The sequence below is a fragment of the Xiphias gladius genome, chromosome 10 (genome assembly GCF_016859285.1).
Source record: "Xiphias gladius isolate SHS-SW01 ecotype Sanya breed wild chromosome 10, ASM1685928v1, whole genome shotgun sequence".
NCBI classification, from domain to species: domain Eukaryota; kingdom Metazoa; phylum Chordata; class Actinopteri; order Istiophoriformes; family Xiphiidae; genus Xiphias; species Xiphias gladius.
The window spans coordinates 11,608,359-11,626,817 of record NC_053409.1 but is presented as its reverse complement, the minus strand read 5'-3'; the positions used below and the strand labels follow the sequence as shown (position 1 = coordinate 11,626,817).

The 18,459-nt window shown below is 45.1% G+C and overlaps 1 protein-coding gene across 3 annotated transcripts in view; it reads right to left on the bottom strand.

The window, feature by feature from the left end:
• The window catches only part of LOC120795523 (signal-induced proliferation-associated 1-like protein 1), a 33,610-nt gene that overhangs the window by 7,227 nt on the left and 7,924 nt on the right, over positions 1 to 18,459 (bottom strand). For 2 of the 3 annotated variants that reach the window (XM_040137488.1, XM_040137489.1), the window contains exons 2-12: positions 9,089 to 10,795; positions 8,821 to 8,951; positions 7,506 to 7,694; positions 7,139 to 7,313; positions 6,513 to 6,616; positions 6,031 to 6,188; positions 2,351 to 2,930; positions 903 to 1,177; positions 523 to 780; positions 273 to 416; positions 15 to 172 (exon numbers count right to left, since the gene is read on the bottom strand). In XM_040137488.1, coding sequence (XP_039993422.1) covers positions 15 to 172; positions 273 to 416; positions 523 to 780; positions 903 to 1,177; positions 2,351 to 2,930; positions 6,031 to 6,188; positions 6,513 to 6,616; positions 7,139 to 7,313; positions 7,506 to 7,694; positions 8,821 to 8,951; positions 9,089 to 10,577 — 3,661 coding nt within the window. In that variant the 5' untranslated portion in view covers positions 10,578 to 10,795. Of the gene's footprint in view, positions 1 to 14; positions 173 to 272; positions 417 to 522; positions 781 to 902; positions 1,178 to 2,350; positions 2,931 to 6,030; positions 6,189 to 6,512; positions 6,617 to 7,138; positions 7,314 to 7,505; positions 7,695 to 8,820; positions 8,952 to 9,088; positions 10,796 to 18,459 lie in introns of those variants that run through there. The other variant, XM_040137491.1, reaches the window with a different exon arrangement.

Sequence of the window (18,459 nt, the reverse complement as noted above, 5' to 3'; positions counted from 1 at the left end):
AGAGTTCCTCTTACCTGCATTGGTTTTGTCCCCCAGCCTGCCGGATGCATCACCTTCCCCAGTTCGGGACCATCCGACACCAGTGCTAGAGCACACTTTGATCCCATTGACCCCGTCACCTGCTACCTGCCGCACAGATGCCACAGGGGACTGGCAGTTGTTGTTACTAAACCTACAGTGGAGATGAAGAAGGTCACCTACGCTGCCAGGTAGAGCAGCCGGCAAATGTAATGTACAGTATGTAAACCACTGCAAGGAACAGAAAAAGTTACCCATCAGGCATAGACTTCTGCCTCCAGTGGCTGGAGCTCATGGTTTCTGTGTAGGAGAGGCTGGAAGGGGAGTTTGTGTTGTGCAGTGTGCGGCCCATCACGATGGAGCAGGCCAGAGCGTAGTTGTCGTTTCCTGGGGAATATCTGTTAGGATACATATGAATGTCATTAAAGACAAATACTGGAGCCGGACAGCTTTGAGTTCAGTGTGTCCGCAAGTTTCATGACAACATCATATTTATTTTGTGACCTTTTGGGGTTTAGGGGCCGGCCGTCACTGGACACACTTCGAGGAATAGCGGCAGAGTTACGGTCATTGAGGTCTGAGGGCGGGGCCTTGATTAGCGTTCCCCCTGTGCCGGCAGCGCGTGTTTGAGGGCTGGATGAGGTGCGCGGCCACTTGGTGTTGTTGTTGGTGGGGCGGAAGGGGAACTTTAACTCGTATGGCATGCCCTCCTTGTGGTTCTTGTAGTCCACTAGTGGCATGTGGTAGATTTCTGAGCAGCCTCTGTTGGCACATGAAGCATCCGGTCAGAATACTACACTGACAGACTTAAAAAGCTAACTAATGCAAACAGCTGCATAACTGCAGTCTCTCTTGCATCTATACATCTTCTGTGTTCAGTCTACCTGCGTGGTGTGGAGTCCTCGTGTGGAGGAATGATGACCACCTTCACAGTGACGGAGGTCCGGAGCAGGTCGATCATCTGCTCGTGAGACAGGGAGGCCACCGCCACCTTGCAAATCTCCACCAGTCGGCTGCCCTGCCTGAGCCCAGCCTGCCAGGCATAACCGTAGGGCTCCACCTCTGCTACAATACCCTCAAAGTTGACATGGAAGCCAAGCTGGCCCAGAGCGTTACGGCGCAGGGTCATCTCTGTGGTCTGACTGCCCTTGGTCAACAGCTACAGAGCAGACACAGTTGAAGGAGTGGAGGTGCGGGCATAGGAATCAGAGAAGGAGTGGAAGAAATGCACAATGCAAAACATTTACAAAAAACAAAACACTCTGAATATTTTGCAGGTAAACTAAAAAACTTCCATGCAAGATGCATCTCATATAACAGTAGCTGTAATCCCACACAGGCTGAAGCACATATTTCAATCACATACCATGAATACAAGCACTTTAATTTAAAATATTGGGTACACTCCCCTGATAACTGACTATCTTTAGACACCCTGTCTAGTCCTTCCTCTGTCTGTGGGAGGTTAACTGAGCAGTAAATAATGGTTAGTGAAGCCCAGGAGCGATTCACAACAGGAGCTGAGCTCAAGTTAGCTACTGTTCTGATGCATGTCATGGCGCCGACAACAAAGGCCATGAAAAAGCAAAACAAAACAAAACAAAAAAAAAACCCAACCCATACCTGCTTTTCAAGCACAAGCCAGTACTGGTGGCATCAACTAAAGCTGCTCTGTTTGTCGTAAGAGGGATTTAAATGCCCCACCAAAAAGCACTGCCTTACCTATGCCACACTGAAAACCTCAGTAGTGATATCATATCACCAAATTGCTATGTATTATGCTCAGCACGACTTATAATAATAGAGTCAACAAAACAGCTGTGGGTTTTTGGTGACTATAATTTGAGGCTACGCCCTTATTTGGCTATAATAACGTCAACAATACTTATTTTTTTCATACTACTGTTGTCAAGGAAGTGGACAGAAGGCATACCATGCCCTCACACTTTCGATCATTGGACTGGAAGTCACTAATACAACTACGAAAGCTTCACGAAGCTTTTCGCATTCATACTCCTGTTCAGTGGCTACAGGGACACTCCAAAAGGCCTTGACCTTTGTACTCACTGATACTCGTTGCTTGATTTAGAAATGCTTGTTTATCATACCATTTTAGTCAATGTAATCTGTATTTGATAAGCTTTCCAGGTGACTGGCTAAAATGTAAGCAGGATGATAAAAGTAGTAATACATTCACGATAATCCCAGGTAAAAGAATTTATGTGTGTGTTCATTACAAGCTGTCAGACACAGGGTGTTTGGATCAGTGTGACCTCAGATGGTGTGTGCTAATGAGATGCACTGTCATAGACAGTCGTGGAGCCCCACTGACCTCCAGTCTTTTGACAACCTCTCCAAAGTCTTCTGTGTTGTTATTGATGGAGCGCAGTGACACGCTCTCACCACGCTCGTAGTAAATCTTCATGGAAGCGGGGCTCCCCGTTGACCAACCAATCACGTCACGTGTGGCACAGTTAAACACGACCGCTTTGGCCTCCTGATCCAATAGGATGATGAAATCGTTGGAAATGGCCAAAAGGCACTCGCGTTCAGCACCGGCTACCTGATCTTCAGCGTGCACCTGCCAGGTCACCGCCCCCAGACTCCGAAGCTCCGCCCCGCTGTATGGGCGCATCTTCTCCCGTCGTTTGTGTGCCAGAGAGATGAAGGGGAACTTCCCAGTGGGTTCTACTGGTGTGCTGGTCACATGACGCTCTGCCAAGTCCCGCAAGTACTCCTGCCGCGTACGTGTTGCCATGGCACCAAACTTATCTGACTTGTGGGCGGCGTTCTCAGCGTTGATGACTTTGGCCAACAGGAAGTCCCTGAAGACAGTGGACTTGGGGAAGGTCACGCCCTTGGGGATTGGGGGGCCGAAGGAGGGAACGTCCTGGGAACGGGTAACAGCCACACTGCAGAAGGAGAAGTAGATGGGAAGAGTTTGAGGTCACTGCTGCAGGAATATCTATAACTATTTTTAATATGTCTTTACATCAAACTACTTTAAAAGTGGTAAGTAAACATTTTGGTTGGGAACAGATATCATTAACAGAACTTCAATTCAATATAATATGAGATTTGTAAAAAATACAAAAAAAGATGTAAATGGTCCTACAACCAGGAAAAAAAAAGTCTGGTGTGATATGTTGCAAGGACAAACAGCACATGGGGTCATAAAAAAAAAAAGCATAGTGGAGGCATCTTTACGTGGTTTCCCTGAGATGTTGTTGCCTTGACCTGTTTAACGTGTGAGTATAAAGGAGGGCGTTAAAATTCCTACGGGCAAGGCTCTCCTCTTGTTACCCTCTACTGCTCCTATTCCATTTGCACACAATGACTGTCCTAGAGTTGCATTACTATAAATTAGTAAACAGGCGTAGGTAATGCTGTGTCATACCTGTTGTTCATGAGAAAATGGGCTGGATGTAGAACAAATTCAGCAAAGTTTGCTTTTAAACATATTGGGATTAATTTACCATCTGGGAAGAGATGTTTGGATTGTCCAAGCAGTTGGTAGCATGTTTTTAACCAACTCTGGCTGCATAATTCCTACTTCCTAAGTTGTGAAAGTTATATAACTTATATAGAGGGTATACAGTATTTGTATACATACAGTCAGGAGCATATACATTAAAAACCCATGAGTGTGTGAAAACAGAGACATGGCCTTGGATAAACTAATGTGACAGTCCTGACGAGTCTCCATCCAGTCCATTAGACAGATAACACAGCCATTGCCTTTAGCAGAAATGTTGCAAACCATGCCTGATTACACCCGGCATGTAAATAATATACATCCAATCACATATGACAAGCCAGTACCCAGTGCTGACACCCTGCCACTCTCTGCAAAATCATAGTTTAGAGAAGGCTAGAGCTAGCAAGCGCAAACAGCCCACGTTTCCTCAACAAAGATCTAGTTATGCAATCTGCCTTGTTGGCCCTGTGTGACTTTGAGGCAGCAGTTGAAAGCAGCAGATTAGCATCCCACTGGCCCCGGGCCACTTACTCCTCTAATGCTCTGGCCTGGCTCAATATGACCTGAGCATTATCAAAATCTCAGCAGCAGGCCACAACGGGCTATTAATAACTGGATGACTAAACAAATTATAATATATACTTTATTATTAAGGTTTAGAGAAGTAAAGACATTACTGACACTGTCTCATACGAGATGTAAAGACACAGTCATATGAAATGATGACAAAAAACTAACAATCATCGCTTTTAAGCTAGTATGCGTGCGTGTAAGAATCTGTGCGAGTGTGATGTGTGTGTGTGTTAATGTTTGCAAATGTGTGCCTAGTGATCATCTGAAACCCACAGAGCTTGGTCAAATCACTGTATCAGCTACTCTGCATGGTTTTAACAAAACTAACATACCACAACTTACAAACATCAACACAAACACATATAACTTACCTCCTGGTTTCATCAAAAATTAACCATACTCTTTAGAGTACTGCAGCAAAAATATCCTGAATGTCTGTTGCAATCAAGAAGAGGCGACAAAACGATTTGCTAAGTCAATGCTAACTCGATTCTGTTCTGTAGCTACAGCCCGACTGTTAGGATACACCACTTAGTATACAGTGGCAAATCCTTGTAGCTGTACCAGTTCTCTTGGCCAGACCCAGAATTGTTCCAAATCACCAGGGAAAAGCATCCAGGGAAAGACTTGTTACAGTCAGGAGTGAAGTCTTGACATATGGTACATCGATCCACAGAACATGAGAAGAAGCCAAAGGCTGGGGAGTGTGAGAGTGACTCTGGGTGGGGTAGCTAGGTTTGTCCTCAAGGATTCTGTGTCTCGCGCCTCTCCATTTCATCAGTGAGGCAAACCAGGAGAGCCAGCATGTCACCCTTTCTCCTTTCTCTTTCCCCGGAGTATAAACCAGAAGATGCTCCCTTTAGGCAAAAAGCAAGCTGAATGAAGGCGTCCACTAGTCGATGGGGCCGAGTAGCTGGTCAGAAAAAAAAGGAACTTGCCAGAGAGGAGAAAAGAGGAAGGGCTCAAAATAAATTAGCCCAAATTTGATGCGGGTGTGAGCTGAGAGACAGAAGGCTGGCTTGACCTGTCTGCTCCTGAGGTGGACTGTGAGCTCTGAGGGACTCTGCTCTCAACAGTCCTCCCCACTCACATGCATGTCCAGTTGACGAGAGCACTTTGTGTGCATGGCGCTAACTCCTTCAGACCACTCCAGCTCACACTGCCCAAAGGCAAAGTGGCAGGCTGGGAGAGGATGAGGAGGAGGAGGAGAAGTGGGGGGAGGCTTGTATTATGGGAGTGTGTGAAGAGTGAGCCTCTGAGTGAATTAGTGTGCAAGGGAAAGAGTGTGTGCATGTGTGTGTAACTTTGTGCAAGTGAGCATGCGAAGGAGGTAAAATGACAAATGGGAGTACGACAGAGAGAGGGAGCAACTATGTGTGCATAATATCTGTGTATGCAGAGCACAGAAAGTGTGTGTGCGGTGGGGTAGTGATGCATAAGTGTGAATGCCACAGAGTTGCAGTCTGATCATCACGAGGCCAAGAACCCGCCAGCATCAGAGAGGAGGAGGTGATCTCCCATCAGTTCCACAGCTACTGCTGGGCCAATCTCATCTATTTGATCATAATCAAACAAATGTGCCGACATACAGTTGCCATGGACATACACACTGGACGGTGGTCACGCAGAAGGCTTTTCTGTTTGACTCATGCCTTCCAGGCAATGCTTTTGTCTTAATGCTAGCTACCTGCATGAAAAAAAAAAAAAAACCACCGCTGGTACAACTCCAGGAGTAGTGTGGAGCTTTTAAAGGAGCACTGAGATAGGAAGTTAAAACCAGATTTTTATTCAACATTGCTAGTGTGTTTGGTCAGTCTGGCCAGTCTGGGCAAACACAAACCACAGCATGTATACATGCGTAGAAGAAGAACCTTTTTCCGTTGTGGTACTTACTATTACTTACTATGGTACTAGCTATTATTCTGCTTTGTTATCTCCCCTGATGTAATGCAAAGACCCACCTGTAGCATGTGTTGTCAGAGCAGGGGTTGTGCACCCGGACAATGATGAAGACATGTTGAAAGTGAGAGCGAATGGTCTTGGGGGTAAAAGGGTGAGCACCGGGCTCCTGGAACACGATGGTGACAATGTCGTTCCCAATGTGGCGCTTCCTCAGCAACTAGTCAGTGAAAAACAATAAAGGCTTAATTAGAGGAGTATGGGACCTGAATCTGAAAGCAAAGGGTTACCAGTCATATGGTACATTCCACTGAAGGACAGTCAAAAACATGGCATTTGAAGACATTAAAAGTTTCTTTAGAATGAAAGTTGGATGGGAATCAAATCTAAAACCTGAGCTACAGGTCATATCATGCATTCCTCTAAACAATGCAACCTTCCTTTAAGGTTTCCTTTGGCGCATCTGTGTCCAAACAGAGGAGTTTTCCATTTCCTTATACACAGCTAATGGTATACCGCAAAAGGCTGGGCTCTCCATCTTTACCTGCTGTTTGTTGTTGGGTGTGTAAGGCAGCAGAGTCGACACATGGAACATGATCTCATAGTCCTTGTATGAAGTGTACAGGGAGTGAGTACCCGTGGAATCCGCTGCAGGAAAAATAGCAATACAGGGTTGAGACCCATGGTACAATTACTGCCATCCCTTTTACTCACATGTGTATTCTGTGTGCTCAGTGTTTTCTCCGCAAGGCAGAATGCAATTTCACCATAGCCCAAAAAACTAGACAATAGTGAACTCTGTGTGGGTCGATGTCTGCGTGGACAAGAATTCAAAACCAACACTCAATCATCTGTTTTATTCCAGTGTCATCTGTAAGTGGAGTTTTTTTATTTTTTGCGTGACATTACAGTTCCCAGAACAATGGACAGAAAGTCTAAATGTTTAAAGAATTGTGAGAAATGAAAGTAATTCACAGCAGAGCTACTGGTAATAAAAAGTAGAGGCAATGGGCTAGGCAGCAAAAGACACATTACAGTTTCAGTCTCATATGTGATAAGGCATTGAATCAACTGCAACAGAAAGTCACCGTAAAGATGCATCCCAACCTGGCTCTTAAAAGCACAAAATCTGTGTGTGTGTCATCTAGGAGAGTGTTTGGGGGTTGTTACTTTTGGTGTCCAGCTGGGCTCTGTACTTGGTGAAGCCCTTAAGGCGAACCTTCTCCCCCAGCAGTTGGAGGAACTCTTCCAGGGCGGGACCGGCCATCTCGTTGTTGTACATCTCCTCCTCGGAGCTCTGGCCGGCTCGGCAGTACATCACCCCCACCTTCACCTGAAAACTCAGCTGAGGAGCAGCGAACACACAGACACAACAACAAACACAATACTTCTTTAACGGAGACTTCTTCAGGACTGAAACTCACAAAACACCAATTCCCTTACTGTATAAATAAACTAACAGGCCAGGAATTGCACACAGCTCTGTAAAATAACACATGGTTTTTAATGTTTTGGAAATTTATGCTTTTCCTCCTACCCCTTGTTCGTCCAGTTTCATCAGCTGCTCAGTGACTTTGGGTGTATTGAGGGCTAGCCGGAGGCAGGACAGGTCCAGCTCAGGAAGAAGGTACTCCAGTACCTCTTTGATGGGCAGCCCTCGGGTGGTGCCATGCTTAGAGGTGGAAGGTACTGCATCCTCCAGGATAGAACCTCGCAGAGTTGTCAGCTGAATGGACGGAGATTGGGGGGGGGGGTTACAGTGAGGAGAGTGGGAGGACAAAGAATGCCCTTCAGGAATCCTTGGTGTGCTTTGAACTTTTTGTTGGAGATGGAACATGCTGATAGCAAAACCTGCCTTCCCAGACACCAAGCAAAAAAGGGATACGAGCTACTGTGGTTTTTAAAGTAATAGCAACCTCTTATTTTACCCTTAAAGAAACTGACATAAAACAACAAGACAATTATTATTTGAGGCCTAGGGTAAACAGAAAGTGGAACTGAGGATTAAGAGGTGGGAGGGCTTGTCCAAGCATTCTGTGTACACAGAGTCTGCATTGTGCTGGGTTCTGGGAGTGAACTCAATCACTCCGCTATTATAAGCAGCTGGAACGGACGGAGACTTTCTCTCCTGCAAGCTTGAGGCTGTGCTGGGCCTGTGTTTACAATGGACCTATGTTCCCTGTATTTGGAAGGTAGGATAGGGGGCGGAGGTCCGTAGGTACTTCAGTCTATCGTGTGGGGGTTTCTTCACATGCACCTGTCCTACTTCAGTCCACAACAAACAGCCTCAGGCAGGTGCTCTTACCCTCTGTCAGGCAATGCATGTCTATATTACCCCTAACCCAACATTTAAAACCCCAAATTCCAAGCCAACCACAGAAGAATTGGAACCAATATTGCAACTAAATATCACAGTCTATTTTCACTAAAAAAAAAAAAAAAAAAAGTGGTTTGAGGTTGTTGGGCAGTGACAGGCCTTGGAGGCTGGAAGATGAGTGGACTTCCTGAAGTTTCCTCACACAGTGCTGATATTGGGAGACAGCTGAATAGCCCAAGGGCTGCTTGCATAATAAGAAACAAGAACTGAGAGGAGTTTTACCTCGAGCTGGTCTTGCTAATATGTAGCAGGCAAAGTAGTAATTGAACTATACACACCTTCTATATGGATAAACAGGATATAAGTCTAACAAGACAAACAATGCCAACAGGATAAATGTGCCTTTTCTCACAGTAAACCAAAATAATTTCCCAAATTTGTGACTGCAAAAAAAAAAGTGTAGGAAGGACTGATGTGATTTGGAGCTGAGGTTGGGGAGACTGGGGTGTAGGCAGGACAGGACACAATGGCTGACCTCACTGGTTCTGAAGATGAGTCGATAGTTGTACTGCTGGCCCTGCTCCTTGTCCTCCTCGAGCTTCTCCCTGCGCAAGCTCACCGCCACTGGACCGAGTGCCTCATCTATCCCAAAGTAGTTCCAGTGCTCTGAGGCAGGGGAATGGGCAGAGAAACAGGCACAATTAAAACACAACTGTTGGGGGATTTTCAACATTACTGTTTTAAACAAAACACATTCATATGCTAATGAGCGTATGTAATGAAAGCAGTTAAATGCATCTTACCCCTAAGGTAGAAAAACTTCCTATAGTAATAGGCTCCTAGGTCCACATGCTCCACAATGTATTGCTTGCCCTTTTCGCTGAGCATGCTGGGGCCCTCCTTTGGTCCCTCTAGCACTGCTACTCCAGCATTTGTGCAGTGTGTGCTCACAGATGTTTCATACAAGTTTCCTTCCCCACTCAGGGTCCCTGAGCCACTGTTATTTGTTCCACCGCCCACAAGTCCATGATACCCTGTCCCACCTGCTCCCAATCTGCGCCTTCCATTGCCATCAGCCCCTATCTCGTTGCGGAAGCAAGGGCAACTCAGCAGCATTTCATTGCCCTGTTCATCTCCTGTGTCCAAACCAGGACTGTCCCTAGAACTGAGCTCTTCCTGGCTTCCACTTGGGGAGCTGTAAGGCAGGCTGTGCGTGGAGGAGAGGGTGGAGGTAGCTGAGGCTACAGCAGCAGCAGAAGCCCCAGTGGTGGTGTTTTTCCTCTTGCCTGCAGTCTGTCGCAACTGAGTAACTTCGTTGAGGTCAAACAACATGCTCTGAACATCATAGTGGGCAAATCCTTTCTGACACACCCAGGGCTTAAGAGGGGGGCCCATGTCCTCTGTCCGGCTGTCCTCTACATCAGACCCCGCTCTGGGAGAGTCCATCTCACCCCGCACATTCCGAAGCTTGCGGAATATAGACTCACCCCCTGTCTCTGATTTAGTGCGTCTTTTTTGGGGCTTATCTCTGTCCTTGGCTTTAGGAAGCTGGGTATCTGTGTCCCCCTGAAGATCAATGAAGGCCTGCTTGGGCCCAACATTCAGCATGTCCTCAAGTTTCTCTGGAGCAGGGCTACGCTGGTCAACTTTATCCCCTTGATATCCCTTAAGCATTTCAAAGAAGCTTTCTCCAGATGCTCCATGCTGATCTATTGAGGAGGTGCTACCATATTCGCGGTGAAGAGGGGACCATTTAGCTCCTGGTGATGGACCCCAGTCCTCTCCACTGTCCCCACTGCCTTCCATCTCACTGATAGTCATGTCACTGTTGCTGCGCTGACGAATGCGTCTCTGCCGTGGGTTTCTATGTGGAGGACCTCTGTAGTCTCCCGGAGCCAGGTAACGGGTGTCAGGGCTGTAATTGTTAGCCTGGGCCTGGGTGCGATTCTTCAAAGTATTGTGGATGTTACGCAGCATTGATGAGTCCTGAGGGCTCATAACAGAGCCTAACTTAATGTGACTTTTTCCAACAGAGGCCACACCAGAGTTCTCTGGCTCTGTAGTTGAGTGCCACAGAGCCCCTGTAATGTCTTTCCTTGGGGGCCAGTCAGCCACCCGAGCCCGTACACCCATTTTAGGCACTCCTGTGCTCACAGTGGCATGGGCATTGTCTGTGCGAGTTGGCACAGCTCCTCCATTGACCATGCGGAGGTGGCGGGTGTAAAACTCATCAGTGGCTGGGATGGAACCCCCAACAGTGCGCTCCATGGGTGGGCGCTTCAGGCTGGTCATGACACCAGTGCCAAAGGCTAAAGGCACTTAGCAGGTCGACATGGCTGCCTCTGGGATGGGATACTGCTCCCTGACTTCATGAGCAGATTGATTGTCTGGATTAACTAGTGAAGACGCAGAAATAGTGATGGGGCAAACCCACCTCTTCAGCTCTCAAGCTTGCATATTCCTTCCCCAACTGCATTGATGCTGCCACATGGCATTTTTCTTACACAACCCTGGAGAGAAAAGAGAAATCAATCAGTACATGCATTAACCATATTCTGACTCACACTACTTTACCTTACATAAATAAAACTAGAATTAAGGGATAGCTAGGTAGCAGATCTTAAATAATAAAGCTGCTGAAATAAGATCCATATTACATTTGCTTGATAAGTGCCCTGTTATACTCTCCCTGACATAGGAGAAAATACAATGGTAAATCTAATTACAATCTCACTTCTTATATATATTATTTAAACCTGCCTGCAGAACAGAATGTGGATGGGTTTTTTTCTCTGACGGCTTTTTATGAGCCAATGAAAAGTCACTGCCATGTTCAATTTCAGATAAGGGGGTCTACTTTTCAAACCAATTTCAGCATAAGCATCGAGGGGAAACATAAAAGCTCAGCCAAATTCAAAAATGAGTTCAAAAATGTGTGTCATTTTTTTTCTTGAAATTCTGAGCAATGTGATGCCAAATCAGTTAATTTATCCAAAAGGAGACAGTAAAGATGAATTAGTTGACAATTTAATAAACCAGCTCAGGACTTATGTTGTAACCAAGATTACATATGACTGAGAGAAAAATCAGGTGGATCTACTGATCTCCCTCTATCACAGGCTCTTGGCTTCTGATTTGTCTGAAGTCTCTCACGTGCCTCTTTAGTAGACAACATTAGTGAACTGTAATGCCGAGCTGCAGTTTTTGGGATCAAATATTCCAAGCTGCACATCAACAAGCACAGGGGCTCTTTGAAAGTCATCTGAGAAGTGGATGATGATCCTCTGCCTGACAAATCGGGCCAATTTGGCAGTGAGACACTGGGAGAGATTAAGGCTCCACTCTCAGCTGGCCCTGCCTGGCTGTGGCTGTGATCACATTAGCCACTAGCAATCAGTGCACTGTGACGGGCCTACAGCACAGCCACCTTCACACTGCATCCCAACATCAGTGCCGACTTCATACTAACAAACACACATACTCTCCTTAGTAGAAAGAGGACGTTTACCTTTGTTTTAAACAATAACGGTAATCAAAGTAGTGGATTTTTCTTAGTCAGAGAAATGAAAAGGAGTCTATAGTGCCATGTAGCCAACAGCATTACCACAGTTGCACAGCCAAATGAGAGATGGGTCAATGTTCCTTAGACAATCAACATCAATTTACAAGTCAGACAAGGATTGCAAGTGTAAAATCTCAAGGCTTTGGAGATGATTCAGTAGTGATCAGGATCCTCAGACAAGAAATGTATTATAAAAATTGCATGTGGAGCATAATATCCTTACAGTCAGATAATAAGCCGTCACATCATAATTCTTCACAAAGGAGCCTCAAATGAAATGCAAACCCAGGATGTCACAGCTTTATGGGTACATGATAAGCACCTTAAACCACAAGGCCACCGAGATACACGCGCATCACTGCAGCCTTCATGCAACTTCTGAAATCTTCAGCCAGACGAAATTCATATAAGATGAAAGAAAATATCTCCACCGTGATCTTCCATCTGGCAGACGAGAAATGTTTCCCACTATACACTCTTCAAATGAATGGGCATCTAGTTTGGGGGCATGGCAGTAGATTAAGTGTCTGGAGCAGAGTAATAAAAACTCAACTATTTAAAAAAAAAAAAAAAAAACTCATTCACGTCCTACTAACACTCTCTTTCTCTGACATGATTAAGATTGAAAATAGTCAGAGAATGTAAGTTAAACTGCAGGTCCAGTCCCAGGGTGTTGGTCCTCATTCCCTCATGCTGCCGAGTGTCCACAGGGATGGAGAAATGAATAGAGGCAATGCACTGACACATATGTCCCAGAAAACAAGGCCTTAAATCTCCTTGCTGACAGACATGCGGACGGACAACTGGCTTCATGGTCTTGTCAGATTAAAAGTGTGGCGTTGAGACTGAGAGAGTCTTGTGTGTATGTTTGTGTGAGAAAGACAGGCTGCAAGCACGAGCAATGCAGTCAGGGAGAAGCTGAGAGAAACCCAAGGAAAAAAAATGAAAATAAAGCCAATGTATCAGTTTCTTTACCAGCCATCCTGCCATATTCTGTCCATCCCCTGCAGAATTAAACTAAGCGATTTTTTTCACAGGTTGGTGGGACCTGTCCAAACAGCTTGAGTCTGTTGACTAAATGAGGTTAACTTCCTGTAATTGGGGCTCTGACCTCCCAGCTGCTCCGTAAGGCCCATCGAGCGATGAGTAAAGCGGCTGGTGACATCATGGCACACCTCTGAAGCACTACAATTTGTTCTTCTGGTTGTAGGGAAGACTCTAGACACAGAAGACTGATAGAGTATTATGTCCCTATAAGGACTCAACCTGTGTGTGTGTTACAGGTGACTCAGACAGCAGGTCTTCCAGGATCTTGTGACAAAACACACATATGTACTACATGGAACTAAAGGTGGAAGACAGACAACAGTCAGTCAGCAGGACAGATGAATAGTGTGACGAATCACACACATGAATCTAGGGTCTATTGCTTTCAAATCTGACTCACAGAAATCAGAGCAACTCAAGCAAACCAAAAGAACTAGACCTGAGTCATCGTTTTAAGTAACAGCTTGGGGTGCTAGACATTCTTAAAGCTAGGGTCTCCTGGAGAAGAATCTCAGTTACTGCGTTGGCTTGGCTAACTGAGTGTCCCAGAGAGAAAGGACAGCATGCTTTAGTTGAAAGACCCTTCATCCTGGGTCTCCAAATAGAGAGGGAATGAAGTTTCCCAGTAGACTGGGCAAGTGTTTCCAAAGCTGAGACAAAGGAGCCGAAGGATTGCCCTACAAGCTTGTAATTACTGCGTGCTTGAAAGCGACTAAGGGGCTGTTTGGCTGACACCATTGGCTTTCAAACAGGCACCCTACCATTTAGCCCATTGGCTCTCCCTGTTTCCTAATCTTCCCCTGCTCTAAGGGCTGACTGGGCTGTTGGGCAGCAGGCACAAAGGTCCCTCTGTGCTGGCTTGGTCAAGACTGGGGCCCCATTCCAACATGGTGAAGTCTTTGAAAATTGCCTGGCAAGAGGACCTCACTATGGCTGTGTACATGAGGCCTGCCAGGAAACCAGATGAATTAAATACAAGTGGAGCTGGAGAGAGAGAAATGAAGCAAACAGTGCACTAGAATTTGGAAACAAACAAAGAACAAAAAACTCGGAGGATGAGCACAGGGAAGCAGGAGAATGGCTCAGCTGGACAGAAAAATAGCAAGAGGCCTTACAACAAAAAGCAGAAAATTATCTGTGTTGAGTGTCAGGATGAGAATCATAGGAGGATCATTTAGCTGTTCTGTAATCCACTGACTTGGTGCTGCAACACATATTAACTGTCAGATGACTGAGGAGAAGTGACATGGGAAAAACATATCTTTCTTTGGAAGTTTGTACAAATGACTCAACACCGGAGCGAGACTGCAGTTACACCTCAAACCCTCCCACATTGAGAAAGCTTGCCCAGAAGGTTGTGCACAGGTCAGACAGAGAATTACAGCTTCAGAGAAAAAGAAAAATCTGCCATAGCAGTAATTCCACAGAATCCTACACAATATCATTTCCTGTCAATGGGGGAGTGTTGAGGAGTGTGGGGTAAACTGGGTTCTCTACACATCCACTGAGATGTAGCCCAAACACAGCTGCCCATAAGCACAACAGATGCCCTGGAAGTAACAAAGCATTTCTGCCACTCCCCTCTTTACATCTACCCCACTGTTTTTTTTGCCTTCTTCTGTCTGCTTCCTTTGCCTGGATGTGTGTATCTGGCTGAGAACCACGCACAAACTTGCACGTCTGATTGGGCCAACCTGAGAACCTGACACCTTCAGTGAAAAACAGGCAGGCCTGCTGGGAGACAAACAATACTAGCATCATCCAACCGCGCACCGAGATCCTGGAATTTCACCAATTTCAGCTGAGGAAGTGATAAACGTTTCTGTGGTTCTGTGGGCAGGGGGGGGGGGAGTAGGGCATGTTCAGACAGATCCTTACTGAGAAGTGCAACACCAACAGTCCAAGTGATAAACTGTTATAACACATTTTTTTATGGTGCCTAAGTCTGCCATGACTTTACAACTACAAGCTTGTATTTTATCATTGTAAATCAACATATACTCAGAGCTTTGATCTGTGATATCAGCTCTGGATGAAGTGGCATACCACAATAAAATGAGAACCGGGCTAACGAATTGTTCAGCTGACCACACACGCAATGTAAACACCGCGTGTAGTTGGAGCACTTCAAAAAGCGGTGGCAGTGTATCCACATTCATCATCACCATTGTTCTGTGATGTGCTGCTGTGCTGCCCCAACTCTGGGCCTCTCGCTATCACTGCAGCACAGTTCAGTGAGTAACGGGCATAGCTAACCACTGGCAAAGTGAATTTCACTCACAGCCTTAGACAAGAAGACAGTTCTGGAGGAGCAGCAGAATATATTCATTGACATTTTCTCCAGCAGGGTGTCCTTGATCCTGCCTCTCTTCTAATCTAGAAAGTACTCAACTGGGGTTTCACATTTTACACGGGAGAGACAGCAGGACAGATAGGAACTTGAAACACTTGACATAGTTTATAGTTAGCAATGGTAAAACCATTCCTATTTCAAGTGTTATTACCTGGGTGGGCCAGGGGTTTGACAATGAAAGCCTTTGTCCAACTCCTGGAGGGCCATTTACCTCTACGAAAAAAAAAAAAAAAAAAAAAAAATGTAATTGCACTGCTAACAGCTTAGGTGGTCTGCTTGTTGTCTACTTTTTTCATCTTTTTGTTTTGACGGGGCAGCTGTTAGATTAAAATTATGAGAAGTAGACAGTCTTTAACAGTGTTGGATTTGTTTGATTCAAAGTCTGTAAAGCCACACCAATATTCTGCACAGTAATTTCACAACTTTATGGTCCAAGCCGAGTCCGACTTGGTTTAGAGCCTCATATTTGATGATAGGGTTATAGATGACCTGTCTTCACTGAGAAGGCCCAGATTTAAGCCCGTCGTCTTTTAAAAGTTGTGTGTTAGGAGGGGCAGTGGAGAGGAAGCAGTGTGCTGCTGCCTGAAGAGGAATGTAAAAAATTCTAATGAGGTGGCTGCATGGTGGCTGAACTGCAACAGTCAGGAGCTGAGGTTTAAAAGTGGAAGTCTGCTCTAGGCTGCACTTTCCCTTTCCCTGTCCTTTCTGCCCCCCTCCAACCCCAGGACTCCATTACACAGACAGGGAGCTCCTGATGCACTTGGACAGGTACACGCAAAGACAAAGGCTCAAACACACAGACACACACATGACGAAGCAAAAACCCTGAAAATAAAACACCAAATTCTACAGAAACAACAAGAAAAGAGCATATTCATTGATTTGGCTCATAAGAATAAACTCTGGGAACTCATGGGACGGTAGCTATTTTTGAATAAGACAAACCAAACTGCTTTTTCTTTCTGCAAACATCAGAGACAGCACTTTTCTGTCCCCTGACAGCTTGTAGAGATGTTATTTCAGAAATACCTGTCTCAAACTAAGAATACTTCTTGGAAATCACATTTGAAATGCAAGTTATGGTCTCCGTGTAGTGTCCAATCTGGGCTGCCCAGAACAAAATGCAGGATTGTCTCTGCAACCTCTATTCTTGATATAAACGATAGAGTAAATTGTACAGTGCATCCAAAATCAACACGTGGGCATGTTTGAAATAAATTTTCAAAAAACAAACTTTCAATCACCACCACTGCAGACTCTTAAATCCGTGCTTCAAGCTTGATTGGGTGCCAAAACCGTACACAACTGACAGTATTTGCAGGTGGGAAGCCAGTGAGGGGTCGCGATCTTGTTCCTAACAGTAGATACTGGCTGTGGTTTGCAGCCATCTTAACCCCAAACTCTGCTCTTCTCAATCTTTTGATAAAGGTGAAAAAGAAAGAAATTCCATCCTTGACAGCCATATCTTGTCTCTATCGTAAACTGTGCACACATTTAATGAACTGATAACTGAGAAAATACTGTATTTCAATAAGTTCTGTTACACGTCTAGTTTAATAGTAAAGGAGTCTAGTAGTAGTGTGCAGTAGTGTTAGTAGTAGTGGTGTTTGTGGTGAAATGTAGTTACAGACACAGGTCTTGTGTGATCACTAGTGATCAGGGATAAATGTTACAGCAATCTGGTATACATGGATCAAACACAGATTGATTATTAGCTGGTTCACTGGTCAGCAAAGAGCATAGTGTTTGTGTGTGTAAGTGGCACTAGATGAATGGAGCACCATCAGGATAATTGCAGGAAACCTTGGCACAAGTGGTGGCATGTTGCCAAAAGCTGAAGATAAAACCCAAAGTTCACCCTGTCAACTGCCACTTCAACAGAAACTCTCACCATCAGGTGCTTGATAAGCACACTCGCATTGTAATCATTGACATTTGGGCTATTGTTACTGTGTATAACCCTCCACAACCTGCGAGGGCACACCTCAGATCATATTTTATGTAATTATTTGCTAAAACTTGAATCTATTATTAATTTGCTACTTCATTAAAAAAAAAAAAAATCTGAAAAATGTCCTGAGCAACTGCAACATAGAAACACATACTATGGGGAAGGGGGAGCTTATATTTATGTCCATATCTGGTTATAAATTCATCTGATGTGGATTCGTTGAAGGCTTTGCTACTTTCTTACTGAATACCGAATAAACAGTGTCCTTGGCCACGTGGCGTTTCAACACATCAGGAAAATTAGCGTGCTGAGGTTAAGTGAGAAGGCAAACATACTTTTGATATCAGATGGCATAACTAAAACAAGACGCTTCAAAAACCATCCCGAGAAATTTCATATGACAGTCTCACATCCATGCTTCCTGCTCCACACAGGAAACATAATGACAACCATTTCCACAAAGGCACACTGCCCAACAGAGTCCCTTTTTCCAGCAGCCTACTGCACCATTTCCTCCAGGTGAAAAATATTTCTGATTTATATGGGAAGTGTCTCACTGTGACATACTGAGAGAGAAAGCTTTTGATTTCAAAACTAACCTTGCTCTTGGAAAATCTCTCCCACTTACTGTTTCTACTGGCAGCTCCTATAAGAGCCTTTAAGGTGACTCCCGCCTTGGCAGTCACGCATTTGAATGGACTCATTTGAATTACGGTAGCTTTATTGCTATTATATTTTTATATATTTCCATTTGTTACATTGTAGAAAAAATGCAGGCATTATTTGTGTTTGACAAACCTTTGCCTTGCTGACCTGAACAATCAGGCAACCAGTGCAATGAGAGCATTTCCCAGCAGTGTGGGGCACTCCATTTCCTCCGTTCTTCCTACAAATGGTGAGTATCCCCCTTTAATATCTGAAAAGCAGTGAACCTATTTGTTGCAAAACAAACACTCTCAGCTCAGCATGGGGCTGGCACACGCCTCTGCATGTGCTCGTGTGTGTGTGTGCGCGCTGGGATGAAGCGGTTTCCATCAGTTGAGGATTAAAATAGAAGGGATGCGAGAGTAGCAGCAGTTTAATTAACAGTGTTGATGCAAGAAGGAGAGCTGAGTGAACAGTGTGTGTGTTTGCCGTCTATAATTCAGCCTCAGCATGTGCTAGAAGACCGGCATGGGGCTCAGCCAGGGGGCCCGCCACACACTTCCAAGCATGCTATTACTTCATTCTCGGATCACAGGCACTCATGAGCAAAACAAAT